The following is a 15,467-nucleotide window of genomic DNA, read 5'->3' on the forward strand; positions in this document are numbered from 1 at the left end:
CTTAAAATTGTTTTGATATAAGCAGGTCCAGAATCGTACTCTGAGGCTGCAAAGTGAAGCAAAAGTCTGACAGTTTCAAACTAAGGCTGTTAACTATAGCTCTCTTCTCCTCCTCCCTGTATCTACTCAAAGCTATCCCAACTCCATTATATAATTCACCCAAATTGGTCAAAAGTACATTTAAATCTAGCCTTGTGTTTCCACAAATTCTATCCACTCAATTGCCTCTGGCTGCTTGTGATAGCAGAAAAACACTTCTTACATTTCTACAACACACTTCTTCTTCTCATTTCTGTCTCATTCCAGACTGGCCATTAGGCTACCTTCCTCCTTTTTTAACTTTTCTTTCTCTGCCAGCATCATTAGGTTTCCTGAGGATGTGGTCCACATTTAATAACTAATCCACTTTGGCAAATAAATCATTCTGAGCAATTGCTAACTCTTTTGGTCTGAGAATTTTCCATTTGACTTTAGGTTGTCAGCATTTCATGATGTTCTATGGTTGGCCCTTTGAAAATTCAATACACCAAAAAGCTTGGGAAAAAAAAACTGTTCTCTTTTCAGTACAGAGCGTGCAGGTTGAAACAGAGATATCTGGAGAACCCATAATATCAAAGGGAATTTATAAGTTCTACATAAATTCTTCAAATTGCCACAGTTTTGTTATGCATGTATATTTATGAGGAGATATTATACATAATAGAGATATACAGTATATCAACTAAATGTTCTGTTAGTTTTTGAAGCATAACATTAATACCAAAGGCAGCACAGAACTACCCAACAGGTATCTTCCTTGGCTGCATCCTGTACTGCAAGGAGCTGGTATGTTCACTCATCAAAGGAAATGAGTGCTTTTATGTTCAGGCACACATCCCAGATTAGGAAAAGCAGATCACTAGTATTTGGATCTCTTATTTCCACATTTTATGTTAATAATACAGAGTGAATAAGTTCACTGAACTTTAAAAAAACAAACAAAAAAAACAATATGCAACAAAATCTCTGCAATCCAGTTGTGAGATGGAGGATGATCTATGTGTCTTCCTCTCGGAAAAAGTCCTTAGAAGAGTCCCACTTGCCTGTTCAAGGAAGGAGCAGCAGCAGTAGCAGCACTGAGGCCACAGCACATATAAATACTGCAGGAAGCCCACCTTCTGCATCACCACTTAGCACCAGGAGCTGCAATCCTGGAACACGATTTCATACCAATTCTGGATTCTCTGAATGTAAAAATAGAAGGGCAATGGCACTGCAAAACAAAACAAAACAGAAAAAGAAGTGAAAAGAGAAATTGATTATTGTGTCCACTGCCTAGGACACTTGCCTCTAACTGTAAGATTTAGGTCTTGGCTGCTGCTCCATGGCCTGACCTGATGTAGTCAAGCAGAAAACAGAATGAAAACATCACTAAACAATTCAGATAGCAGGGATCAGATACCATGTGTTTCTCCTGCCAGCTGAGTGTCTTATTTAGTGCAGCACGATATCCTGTTGCTGCTCTGTTTTTTACTCTTTTCTTTAAATACCATTAGATATTCAAACATTGCCTAATTATATGCAAATACTAGTCCAATTAAGGACCAGATCTTGCCACTGCTAACATTAGGTTAATTAGTTCTGTAGGTGACATTTCAATAAAACATTCATTCTTTCATACCGCCATGAAATTCAGTAATAACTTTGGATTTAAAATTCCATTACAGAACTGCAATCATGCAGTTCTTCCTACTGTACCATCACAGTGCTGCTCTGATAGTATCTGCAGAAATCAACTCGTACCTCTTACAGATGACCTACCTTTATTGAGATAGGCTGCTTCCTGCATCTGCACCACAAGTGTCTTAACACTTCCAGTGTTCCCTTCTTCCAGCACATGAAGGGGCCTACAGGAAAGATGTGGAAAGAGTGTAGTGATAGGAAAAGGGATAATGGCTTGTAATGGTTTAAACTGAAAGAAGGAATATTTAGATCAGATATTAGGAAGAAATTCTTTTCTCAGAGGGTGGTGAGGCACAGGAACAGGTTGTCCAGAGATGATGTGAGTGCCCCATTCCGGGAAGTATTCAAAGCCAGGGTACAGTGAGACATGTGCAGCCTAATCTAGTGGAAGGTGACCTGCCCATAGCAGTGGGGTTGGAACAAGATGATGTTTAAGGTTCCTTCCAATCCAAACTATTCTATGATTCTGTAACATAGAATGGCTTCTCCATATTCTACCTATAAATGAGAAGATTTCATACTTAATAACCAACAAACTTACAAAAGGAAACCGTGCCACTAGGCTTTAGCTGCCAAATAAGTAGTATTAAACAGGTAGCAGCTGAGGTGACATGCAAGCACCCAGGAGTATTTCTACATTCTAGATTGTAAGACCTGAAGATCAGAAGTAGGAGATATATTCATGCTAAATACTCACAAAGCCAGCACTTACTTCCCATGGCAGATGTTACAGACTTGACTCTTCACTGTTTGAATCCTAAGCATTCAAAGCAATTATCATTCAGGATAATATATTATTTTTAACCATTGTTTTGGGGTTTTTTTTTGGTTGGTTGTTTGGTTGTGGGTTTGTTTTGTTTTCTTTGTTTTTCAGAGCTTTGAATCAATTCAAAGTCTGTATACTGTACATGTCAGTATTCAAATAGAAACTGAAACAATAAATTAGTAGGAAGTCTAATGCCTAGCTGTGAACCGACCACATCAGCAAAAATAAGTATTTCTAACACTGACATTGTTAATTTTTGTCCCTGAGCATGGCCTAAAATTTCTCTGAAAGCTGTCAGTGACAGTTATCCTATTTTATCCTATTATTTTTAAATCCCTTTCTCAGTATATTGCTAGAAATAGCAAATGCTATTGCCAAATAGTGTCTGTAATCCGACAACATGCTGTCCATTCATGGTTCACCTCTAGCCTAACCTTAAAGATGGCAGAAGATTGGAGATCTGATACTCTTAACTCTGCAAAAAGGGATTGAGATACATTGCTGCACACAAATAAGTCCTGCAAATAGTTCTTTGAGCACTAGAAGAAGTGGAGCAGTAACTGTGCAACAGAAGCAAGCGGGAGTGAGCATAGCTGTGATTCTGTGATTCTGGGAGCTCAGCAGTGTGACTATTAATCAGTTTGATATCAAATTAATGAATATATTCAGTCTATCTCAGAACCAGCAAGATCTTTGGTTCTACTAGCATGGTGTACACAGAGGCTACGCATCTGTGCATAAACAAGCCTAGTCACAGAGTTTGGATTAGAAAGGGCTGTCCCTAGGTTGTTCGGAGAATGCAAGTGGGAAGAAGGTAAACTCCACGGCAACCTGCCAACACCTACATTCACAAAACTTCAGAGACCTCGCATGCCTCTGAGATCATGTACCTTACTTCACTAAAACTTCACTGCAGGCTCAGTGAAAAGGAGGAAATGTGCATAAATTTACTTAGTCATTATATAGCTTCATGATAGAAAGTATATGAAAAATAATGAACTATAATCACTCCTCTCATTAGGCCCCAACCACTTCCTAATTATCTCCAGTGAGCCAACAGCACAAAAAGAGATGGGACAGAATAGCTTTACATAACCGGTATAGCGACATGCATAGCAAACATGAGGCTTTCTGCACTTCGTACTGGGTGCATAAAAATGCTGGACAGAGCTCAGATGGAAGAAGTCAGCCTTCCCTCACCTCTCAAGCATTTTTAGGTTCCTCTCTCAAGGCAAGCAGTCTCTCTGTAATGTCACCAACCCTATTCATTTTGCTCCACAGTGTTCCAGTGGCATCTGTAATGGTGATAAAAAAAACGGGCTCTTGAATGCTGATTGGCACTGCTAATGACCATGACACTGCAGAGTGCTGTGCGTTTCAGCAGTGGCTGGCTTATTTTGAGTCCTGACTTTCCATTTAGCAAAGTAAACCAAGAGCATGACATAGCCTCTGAGTAAGCATTTTACTGAAACTCAAGTGTTAAAATAGAACAGACCAAAGGACCATCAAACATAATACCTGGGAAGGGGTGAGATAGGCGAACAACAAAAACCAAACACTTCTTTTGTTTAAAAAAGAAAATCTACATGCTTTCTGTCAAACACTGGTTTCTACAGCTAGTAGACTGCACTTCTAAATTCACTGTAACTAATTTTTGCACTGAAGTACACATACACAGCTTTCTAAGTTAACAGTCATGTGGTGCTGACTTGAATTGGCTAGAAATCTTACCTGGACTGAGGACACCTCCCTCTTAACCACACATGGTCAGAAGGGTAGCAGAAAGTAACCTCTGTAACAGCAGGCAGAGAGGAGGCCAGGGGTGATGAGGGTGCTCATAGCACAGTCCTGGGTCAGTGCTCCCACCTCCTTTCCTGAATTCTGAATCTGAAAGTCTCTGCTGTTTTCACAGCATGTTGCTTTTGTTCTACTGGTAAGGTGCATGCAAAAGTCACACCGCTCACCTAGGGTGACTTAGTCATGAGTTCATAACCATGCTTAGCACTGGTCCTTTCCACTGCTTTGGCTGCTGAATTGTACCACTACGATGACTTCATATAACTGTATGTCATGCACAGAAAAAATACATGAGCGCAAGGAATGCATTTACAGTAGTTGAAAGATGCACTGCAATATAGCTTACAATAAATTTGTACAATTAATAGGATTAATTAAACTTCAGATTAAAATACATTAAATACATGAGTCGTCACTTCTGTGAGACTATCCCTAGTCTGTGCAAGTGCTTCAACAAATCCCATCTATTGTTTGTAAGAAAGGGTATTTTATTTCTGGCAAGGGAGAAGGAAGAAAGATTTTTCCTCCCATTCCACATCCAATTAACAAAACATCAACGGAATTTCTGGCAAGTGAGGAGAGCAGACAGATAGTGGACAGATAGCACAACCTTCAGTAAGCTTGGCCCACATTCTCTTAAAGTACTGGTGAGAGGTTCATTCTCCTCCCCAGAAATACAAGGAATAACAAGAAGTGTCCTCCCAAGGTCAGCAGCTCAGGACCTCACAGAGGACTACGCTGCTGCTCATACTAACTAAAAACTGTTGATGGAATGAGAATTTTAATACTGCCCGCTAACAAAACTGCAAGTGCAGTATTACTCACATTAAAAAAAAATGATACATGGGTCCACAAAATAGTGTTTAGTCTCTGTTTTGCTATTTTTTTTCATTTGAGCTGAAGAAGTTATTCGAAAATTTAATTTAAAATATGACATTATTTATATATACAATTTATGAAGAACCCAAGATGGCAAAATCAGACAAATATTCTCAACCATTCAAAAATATTATCTTAACAAATCTATCTGCTTGGAATGACTCCTTAAGCTACTATAAGGTTCCTTTTATTATTTTTATACCTGTGGAAATGCACAGATCACTCTGAAAGTAATGCCTCCTCTTTATTTCCATGGAAATTACAACAGATACAAAGAGCACAATAACACTACTTGACAGAGAAAATTCTCAGCTACAAACCACTGCTTTTCAACACTGCCACCACAATTAGCTGTTCATTTTCACCAGCGACGAACAAGAGCCTGCATGCCGCACTCGTAAACATCTGCATTAGTGGAGCTGACCCACTGCCACTGTCACCACAGCAGAAACGCACCACCCATTGCCTCACTGTGCTCACACCCACTGGTTGGTCTCCACAGACATTCGGCAAGCATCGATGAATGTCAGTAGGTGCCGTTTTTTCCTCATGGAGGAATTCAGTGACACAGCATTGCTTCATGGCACTTCCACGCCAGCCGCCATTTTGTCAGCCTGCCCCTCTGCTGCCATCTGTTGCAGGGCAACAACAGGATACTGGCAGAAGGTTCAATCTACTGCCAACATCCGCCTCTGATGTCATGGGCCAACATCATAAAGTAGGAGGCTTCACTTTCTGAGAAGCCTTGTAAATCACTGATTTGCATAACTGTGGATGTGAGTATCTGTATCCTTGAACAGTTTTTATTACCACTCCACCCTGGCTATGAAAATAATTTGGTAATTCTTCGGTACAGAACAGCACACATATGGTGCACAAACCACAAAGGCAGCGTGAACCTCTCTCTCTCTAAATCACATATATATATAACAAGGCCAACTTTTACTTCCTTTGCTTGCTCACACAAATAAATAAGCAGTGCAAATTCATATAGGTAATTATTTATGAACAAGGTTAAGTTCATTTGCATTTCTGACTATCTGATAGAAGTGAAGTCAAGTCCACACTACCTAAATTGCATGAAAAATAACACTATAATACTTACTTATGTAGTGTATCTATGAAAGCCAGATGCAAAAGATGTGTGCTCCATCTCTCAAACATAGTTCTAATGAAAAGGAAAAAAAAGCCTTAAAAAGTGTTTAGAAGCCTGGGAATACAGATAAATATCTAATGGGATTTTCAGAAGCATACTGGTTTCTTTCCATTACAGTCACACAAAGAAGATATTTCCTTCTAAAGACTGTGTATTTTCAGAAGATAACCTTTTGTATATTTGCCCTTAAATCTTTATTTATCCCTATGTAAATATACAACACAGATCAATGTTCAAGAACAAAAATTAAGTTTCAGAGGGCACTTCTGAAACAGTTTTAAAATATGTCATTCAACACCTCTGAGAAATATTCAAAAAACAACTGGATCTGGCTAAAAATTAATAAAAATAAATTGCAATAATTATCCATAGGAATTGTTCTTGATAGTCATATGAATGAAGTTTTGCTATAGGAGAAAATAGGCATCATTGAGAGGGAGACCACTTCAGACATCTTCAGCATGGGGGAAAATTTATGTCTGTGCTCAGAACCATCCAGGAGCCAGACACTACCAACAGTGTCTTTACTCTGCAAACACTTTACGAAGCACAGGAACCAAATATATTGCAGGTGAAATTCTCCACTGTGCAGGGGTCTTTCACAGGTCTCCGTATTATATAAGTCCTACTTAAATACTATTCTAAAGTTGCACAAATCTACAGCACTGGCATGAAATTTCCCTTGGAAGAATTCCTTGAGCCCTTTGAAAAGGATGTACTTTGATAGCATCTATCACAGTCTCTTAAGCAATACATAAATCTTCTGCTGGCCTCTGCACTGAGGTAGGTACACCTTGCAGAGTGTCTTTCTTGTTCTGAAGAAATGTCACAAAATCCTACAGTGCTTTACAGTTTGCACTTAACAGACTGAGCAGACATTACATACTGCCAAATTTCCAAACCACCAGTAAACACGTTAGTTTCTGAAATAATCAAGAGAGCAGAGGCATGAATATTTTACAGGCTAGCTACTCACAGCATCTGGCCCTGGACTTGAAATCCTCATTCCGCTGAAACTGGTGAGAGTTGTTACTGACAATGGTGAGGCCAATATCTCACTCCATCTTTTCAACTGATAGTCACTTGTCATCACTAGCCCGTGCTCCAGCCCAATCTCTACCTCAGACTTCATTAGCGAGATTTCTCAGTGCCAGACATTTCTAAAAAGTCTCTTCCATTCTTAGGAAAAAGCTCAAGACAATGAGAATCGCCTACCAAGCATGATTAGCTTGCTCACAAATTTGACACGATTCCTCAAAAGAAGTCAAGTGCCATGCACCCAAACTACTGCTGTTTCTTTACAACAGCGTTCAAACCATCCGCCTTGCAGGTTCCAGAATTCCTGATTACCTGGCTATGCGTACCCAAATAGAAACCTCATGGGAATGAGCTGCCTTGATCTCCTGCCGAAGACCAAATACTGCTAGGTATGACTTTCCAATAAGGTGATCCTGATCTGGGAGTGGATCTAAAAGGTCCAGTTCACAGCATCCAGACCCTCATTTCTTCTCAAACACTGTCTGAAAAGAAAATTTTAACAGTCGAAATATGGGACCCTTAGTTACAAACAATAATGCAGAGTAACTCACCTGTTACATTCTACTCTATGATTCTTTCTTTTTGAAAAGGTAAAAAACTATTTAAGGACAAAATGAAAGAGCTCTGTACTATAACTCTCAATGAATTTACAGTAGGTTTGCCCAAACCTGTAAATACAGGAAATATTTTTGGCTTTCATAGTCTCTACAGAGTGTTCTAAACAATCTGCTGTTAGCTCTCATGGGGTAAGTAAATTCTCTTGCTCCTACTCTTCACTTATACACTGTCCTCTTCCCCTTCTTTCCTGGGGAAAAGCACACTTCTGTTCAGAAGGGAGGAAAAGGTATTTACCTTCCCAACAGTAATTGTTTCTTTCCTCTGAGATGCTAACATGGCACACAGGTTCTCTTTCTTGCCTTTAATGTTGCTGCCCTTACACTGAAGAATGGGCCACTTACTCTGAGTTCCTGATCCTTTCTTGTTGCAAAGCCCCAACAAATTCTGCTGGCTACCCTAATTGTAGAATCACAGAATCATAGAATGGCCTGGGTTGAGAAGGACCACAATGATCATCTAGTTTCAACCCCCCTGCTATGTGCAGGGTCGCCAACCACCAGACCAGGCTGCCCAGAGCAATCATCTCACTTGGTGAGAAAGGCTTCCTCACTATTCTTCTTCTGTACCTTTCCATTCTCTAGAACTGTTGTTCTGAAGAATAACTCAGAACAGATCTCTACGTCTGTCCTTAGAAACTACTGCATGACACCTTTTTTGGAATGATGACACTGACAATAATGTCATATTGTTTACTCCTAAATACAAATCCTAAATTAAGAGTCTACAAATAGGCTCTGACCGTGAACATACTACAGCTGTCCTGTAACAGATATGATTAACCTGCTTCCTAATCCCTAAAACTTAAAAAGTGTTTTATTTTTAAAGCATTCAGAGAATTCTTTGCTGTAGTAAAAAGGCTGTTCTTACCAGCTTGGTAGTCATGTTCTTGTTCTTCACATTTTAACTTTGAGAATGACTATAAAAGTCACGGTAGATGTAGCTTTGTGTGCACATATTTAACAACAGGAGTAACTGGAAAACAGCTGGAAAAATCTTTGTAAAAGGGAAATTAACCCCAAACATGAGCCACCAACCCAACTTCATATTGATTACATTCATGGAAAAAAAGAAAAAAGTATGTGGCAACTGAGACCTGTTGAGTTTTCTGTTCAATAAGAAGACACGTGTGAAACACTGCAATTTTTTGTTTTAAGTAACTGAATTGTCCAATGACTGCAGATCTTTGGGCTTAACCACACTGCCACTGAAACCAATCTTGTGGTTTGGCCCTTAATTAAAATGATTTTTAGATTGTGACAAAAAGAACCCGAACTTTGACAGCAGCTTTAAAGATACCTGTAGTCTACTAAGGGTCTCAAAGACACGATGCACATTATGAAGCCCCCCCCCCCACAGGTCTATTCCCCTGAATAACCCGTTTTGACTCAACTGGAAGATTCCAGTGAGAAAGTTATAAGGAATGGCTGAGGAAAGGGGGTTCAGTCTGGAGAAGAGGTGGCTCAAGGATGACCTTATTGCTCTCTACAGCTTCCTGAAAGGAGGTTGTAGTGAGGTGGGGGTCAGTCTCTCTTTCCAGGCAACAGCGATAGGACGAGAGCTAATGGCTTTAATTTGTGCCAGGGGAGGTTCAGGCTGGATCTTAGGGAAAACAACTTCTCAGGAGTGGTGAGGCATTGGTACAGGCTGCCCAGGGAGGTGGAAGAGTCACCATCCCTGGAGGTGTTCAAGAACTGTGGAGGTGTGGTGCTGAGGGATATGGTTAGCGGACATGGTGGGGATGTGTTGATGGTTGGACTACATGGTCTTAGTGGCCTTTTCCAGCCTTAATAATACTATGATTCTAAGTTCCTCAGGACCCCAATCTCCCTATCCAAAAGAAGCTCCACAACCTCTTTCAAGCCAAAACAAATTATATTGGATGCAGCTCCCTTTTAAAAGCTATTTTTCTTGGATAAACTCCCACGCAGCCTGAGGGGGCAGGAGGGCTGAGGGACAGGCTCTTGCAAGGTTTTATTTTTTTCCCCAAAACCTTCCCATTTTCTTCAGGTTGCCGGATAGCAGCACCCCACACGGCTCTGCCCACCGGCTGACAGCATTTAGGCCGCACCCGCCACTGGTCCCTCCGGCTCCGTCCAGTGACAGCACCGGCCCGCTGGGCCCCGGGCCCCGGCCCATCGAGTCGCCCCTCCGCCCGGCCCATCGCGCCGCGCGAGGGGAGCGCTGGCCCCGCTGGGGCAGAGCGGGCTGACCGAGCGCTCGGCCCCGCCGCCATGCAGCGCGCCGGCATTTCTGCGCTGTTCTGCCTGAATTTTGCGAAAGGCGCTGTGCCGGCAGCGGGGTGGGAAGACTCGGGGGAAGCGCGGCGCCCTGACGACCCCGCAGCCAATACGCCTTCCCCGAACCGCGGCGGTTTCAGGGACCCCCCGCTCGGAGGCCGGCGGGCGGGGACGGGGCAGGGACCGCCGGCGAAGGATCCGAGCGGGCGACAGCCGCGCGGCGGCCGCTTCCTCGCCCCCGTTTCCAGCGAAAGGGGCGGGAGGGGGAGTTCAAAGGCACAAACAAGGAGCGCTGGACCAAATTCCTCCCCCTCCCTCTCCACTAACGGGCTCGGCGATAAATCCGGCTCGGCTACGCTTCGCGATGGGGACGTGCCGCCGCCTTCCCCTCGCTGAGGCGGGAGCCGCGTTCCCCTCCCCGAGGAGACGGCGGCTGCCGCGCCCCCGGCGGGCGAGCGGACGCCGCTGAGGCGCCGTACCCCCGGCCAGCCCGCCGCCGCCGCCGCGGTACGGGGGGGACCGTGCCGCTGCGACAGGGGAGGACGGGGCTCGGCGCGGGGAGGAGGCGCTGCGAGCATGCGCCGGGCGAGCCGCTGACTGGGCGCTCCGTCAGGGTACCGAGGCAAAGGAAAAAGGAAAGAAAGAAAGAAAGAAAAAGGGATGAGGGGAAGGAGGATGAGCGACGGCGGAGGGAGGCGAGGAGGGTTTTAAAGGAGGCCGGCGGGATCCCGCGGGAAGGAGCGGCTGTGGCACGCGGGGCTCTCCGGCACCAACAGGTAGGAAGGAGGAAGGGCTGGAGCGGGGCTGCCGCAGCCGCGGGTGCGTGCGGGGAGCGCTCCGCGATGGCAGCGGACGAAGCGCGGGGCGCGCTGCCCGGCCCCGCCGCGGGGCTCCCGCAGGGCTCCGGCTGCGGCTGGCGGGCGGCGGCTGCGGGCGGCGCGGCGCGGCCCTGCATGGCCGTGGGCGGGGGTGCGCGGTGTGTGCGGTGCGTGCGGTGTCCGTGTGCGCGGAGGCAGGGCCGCGCGGCGGGGACAGCTCCGCGGAGGAGGGGAAGCGGCGGGGCCGGCGGGAGGGGGAGGGGGAGCCTGATTTCATGGTTTTAAAACGATGCCATGATCTGATCGGCGTCTGTTTACACGGCGGCGATCGGGCTCTTTCGCGGACGGTAAGAACGGAAGGATCTTGCCGGGGATTCAGCGGGAATAGGCTTTGCACGCCCGAGCTGGCGGAGCGGCGCTCGGTGCGGGCGGCGGGCAGCCCGGGGCTGCTGCGGGGCTCTGTCCCCGGCGCGGGGGGAGGAAAAAAACAACGGCGGCACAGCGGCAGGCAGAGCCCTTCCATTTATTTCGTTTTGCTGCATGAAATGTGCCCCGGTGCGCTCGCCGGGAGGATTAGCGGGCTTTGTGGAGCCCCGATCAGCGGGAAATAATAATAATAATAATAATAGTAAAAGATGCAGTCGATGTACGATATGTTTATTTAAGCATAGCCCAAAGCAGCCCTCCCCGAAGGATGGGCATTATGTCTTGGGTGTGATGCCTGTTTTGTCTCGGTATTTACATCGAGCGTTGCTTATTCCGAATGATGTCGAGGCTTTAAAGATTTGCATTAAAGCGGAGAGGGGGGGGACCCTGAAGCACAGTGCCATCGGCTGCCTGGCGTACCTGTTTGTTTGGAAGCCGAAATGATGAAATTACGGTTTGCAGGAGGAAGGGAGGGAGATAATGAATACCGTTTCTCTTAGAATGTGCATGAACTAACACGGTGTGATTAATGTGCTTTGGTGACTCGGGTTAAAAAACATAAATTCTGCAGGGTTTCTTTGGGTGTGATCCGTATCAACACAGCAGCCGCCTCTAAAACACTGACAAATACCGTAGCCGTAAAATAAACATAGGTAATGTCAAAATACCAGCAGCCGTTGGTGATTTTTTTAAGGATGTCAGTGATTAGCTCTTGGGCTCGCAAACTGGGAATCTTTCGATTCATAAAATCTCCGAGGCTTTGACTGTAGAATGACATACGCTACCAAAGCTAAGGGGCACTGGCCAGTTCTGAGACTGTAACCAGCCAGATCTGTGAAATGCCAGTGATCAAACATGCTGAACAGTATGTATGTATGCATGTATCTATGAAAGCCTCGTGATTTTTAAAAACAAACAATAGTACTCAAATTTACAACTTCATTTGCTTCTCCATAAATTACCATCTTTGTTAGCACTTTCTGACATCATTTCTTGTTAACTTAAGAACTGATAGCTCGATTTTTTTTCAGATATTTTGATGGCATGACAAATCAGAACGAAGAGGATGTACTGTATGACTAGACACCAGATCAGTTCTGTTTGTGGATTACATTTTCAGTAAGATGTATGGATCTATTTTTTCCTTCTTCTTATATATAGATCATGAGACTTGACTGAGGCAATATACATATCATCCATCCATCTATGGCGAACTACAGCCATGCAGCTGACAACATTTTACAAAATCTCTCTCCTTTAACAGCTTTTCTGAAACTGACTTCACTGGGTTTCATAATAGGAGTCAGTGTGGTGGGTAACCTTCTGATCTCCATTTTGCTAGTCAAAGATAAGACCTTGCATAGAGCTCCTTACTACTTCCTGTTGGATCTTTGCTGCTCAGATATCCTCAGATCTGCAATTTGTTTCCCATTTGTTTTCACCTCTGTAAAAAATGGCTCTACTTGGACGTACGGGACTCTTACTTGCAAAGTGATTGCCTTTTTGGGGGTTTTGTCCTGCTTTCACACCGCTTTCATGTTATTCTGCATAAGCGTCACCAGATACTTAGCTATTGCCCACCACCGTTTTTATACAAAGAGGCTGACCTTCTGGACTTGTTTGGCCGTGATCTGTATGGTGTGGACTCTCTCTGTAGCCATGGCTTTCCCCCCAGTTTTAGATGTGGGCACCTACTCGTTCATTAGGGAGGAAGACCAATGCACTTTCCAGCATCGTTCCTTCAGGGCTAATGATTCTTTGGGATTTATGCTTCTTCTTGCCCTCATCCTCCTAGCCACACAGCTTGTCTACCTCAAGCTGATATTTTTTGTTCACGATCGCAGGAAAATGAAGCCAGTCCAGTTTGTTGCAGCGGTGAGCCAGAACTGGACATTTCACGGTCCCGGAGCGAGTGGTCAAGCAGCTGCTAATTGGCTGGCTGGATTTGGAAGGGGTCCCACACCGCCAACCTTGTTGGGAATCAGGCAGAACGCCAACACCACGGGCAGGAGAAGGCTACTGGTTTTAGACGAGTTCAAAATGGAGAAGAGAATCAGCAGAATGTTCTACATCATGACATTCCTCTTTCTGACCTTGTGGGGTCCCTATTTGGTAGCCTGTTACTGGAGAGTTTTTGCAAGAGGGCCTGTAGTACCGGGGGGATTTCTAACGGCCGCTGTCTGGATGAGTTTTGCCCAAGCTGGAATCAATCCTTTTGTCTGCATTTTCTCCAACAGGGAGCTGAGGCGCTGTTTCAGCACAACCCTTCTTTACTGCAGAAAATCCAGGTTACCAAGGGAACCTTACTGTGTTATATGAGGGAGCATCTGTAAATCTTTAGCCTTGTGAAACACTACCATTCTCTGCTAAGCAATTGTGGCCTGTAGCCATGTCTTGAGAAGAAAATCAAGAATGGGATGTCAGCAGTTGTAAGGATTTGGGCAACATTCTGCAGTCTTTGCAATAGCTCACCTCTAATCCTATTTTAAACCTAAACATGTTCCTGCTGACCACTGCTGAAGGTTTGTAATTAAGAACAAAGGACTGAACTACTGCCCTGAATTTCTTTATGTGGTTGAAATCTAGATTATGAAAGTAGCAGGTGCTAAGTATCAGTGCTAAATGCTGTGTATATCACTACATAAAATAAGACCATCAGAAACATTAGCATTGGACATCTTAATAAATTAAGTTGATATGAGGTTAATGTGTTGATAAAACTAATTTTAGACATCTGAAGACCTTTAAAACATTTCATACAATTATTGTTTTGCAAAGACTGAAAACTGGGGACTCAAGTACTGTAACTGATTAAAGATGTGCCATGCATTATTGGATTATCACACTTACAAATCTGTTTGCCTTGTGAGTAAGTTTTGGGGAGCATTCCAAAGCAGTATTTTTGTTCTCATTTAGACTTCTTTTTTCTTTTCTTTTTCTTTTTTTTTTTCTTTTTTTTTTTTCTTCCGAATATATTACTCTTTCTAAATGCCATTTTCCTTAACAGTGAAATAATAACATTTAACTGTATTCTGTGGTTTTTGCTGACTTGGTATAAAGTTTAATAGACTCTTATTTATATTTTTTAAAAAGCTAGATATCAGTCTGTTAGGCAACGTTAATGATAATATCCAGTCATAATTGAACAGTTATAATTATACAGAATAAACACATGTTGCCTTAAAGGGTTATCTAGTATCTTCCATTTTGTTTAGCATTGAAGCAAATAAGCAAGGAAAATTGAATCAGTGACTCTGGTCAGTCATTTGGGAGTGCACGAACGATCACTTAGTCCTCTTTTTTCCTTTTTACTCCGATGGTTCCCAAAATCAGTATGCACATCACTGGGATGATACGATTTTTTTCTAGGTGTGCCGCCCTTTCTGGTTTGTTCTGAGAAACACAGGCAGTTGATGTATGTTTATATTTTAAGACAGCTGTCATGGGGAGACCGCAGCCTTAGTATGATATCTTGCACAATTTGTGAAGCATTTATTCTACTGAAGGCACAGTCTTGTTTATATTTTCTGCACATTTTGGTGTATTGGTTGTTTTAAATTATTTAAGTTTTAACTTGTGAAAGCATATAATATGATTTCTTAGTATTTTAGAAATACATTAGAGTCTGTGAGTCTTTCCTTCTTTAAGATACAGATGTGTGGATTTCAATATAAAGTTGCATTTGCCAAAATTTACCTGTGTAGCTTGTTAATTTTCTTGGAATAAAATTTTACATTTTTCCAGTTATACAATTAACCTTTTTTTATTTTGTCTAGTGAGCTAGCATGAAGTACTGAGAATGTAGCCATTATGAATTTATTATCCTTTGCAGTCACTGTATTCCCAAACTGTAAATGCATGAATGATGGGGACCACAGGATTGATAAATGATATTATCTACAGTAGCACTATTGTGTAGTTTATCATAATTACCCATCTATCTGTTTTAATATGTCAGTTATATTTAAAGTTACAACACAGTATTTGACATTAACTTCACAGTTTGATTT

The 15,467-nt window shown here is 43.2% G+C and overlaps 1 protein-coding gene and 1 long non-coding RNA gene across 3 annotated transcripts; one reads left to right on the plus strand and one right to left on the minus strand.

Annotated features, from left to right (window-relative positions):
* Positions 1-1,800: 1,800 nt before the first annotated feature.
* LOC125700448 (uncharacterized) lies at positions 1,801-9,674 on the minus strand. The gene is made up of 5 exons (XR_007379931.1): positions 8,844-9,674; positions 7,671-7,840; positions 6,270-6,332; positions 3,689-3,783; positions 1,801-1,886 (listed from the first exon to the last, which is right to left on the minus strand). It is a non-coding gene; the product is annotated as an uncharacterized LOC125700448 (long non-coding RNA).
* Positions 9,675-10,745: 1,071 nt separating this feature from the next.
* On the plus strand, positions 10,746-15,209 carry GPR85 (G protein-coupled receptor 85). Of its 2 annotated transcripts, none has more exons than XM_048933419.1 (2): positions 10,746-10,989; positions 12,489-15,209. In XM_048933419.1, the coding sequence occupies exon 2, from the start codon at positions 12,664-12,666 to the stop codon at positions 13,774-13,776; it is 1,113 nt and encodes a 370-aa protein (XP_048789376.1). In that variant the 5' UTR covers positions 10,746-10,989; positions 12,489-12,663; the 3' UTR covers positions 13,777-15,209. The 2 variants fall into 2 exon arrangements, with proteins under 2 accessions (XP_048789376.1, XP_048789378.1); XM_048933421.1 differs by lacking the exon at positions 10,746-10,989 and adding an exon at positions 11,293-11,378.
* The last annotated feature ends 258 nt before the right edge of the window (positions 15,210-15,467 follow it).

The sequence above is a fragment of the Lagopus muta genome, chromosome 1 (genome assembly GCF_023343835.1).
Source record: "Lagopus muta isolate bLagMut1 chromosome 1, bLagMut1 primary, whole genome shotgun sequence".
Taxonomy (NCBI): domain Eukaryota; kingdom Metazoa; phylum Chordata; class Aves; order Galliformes; family Phasianidae; genus Lagopus; species Lagopus muta.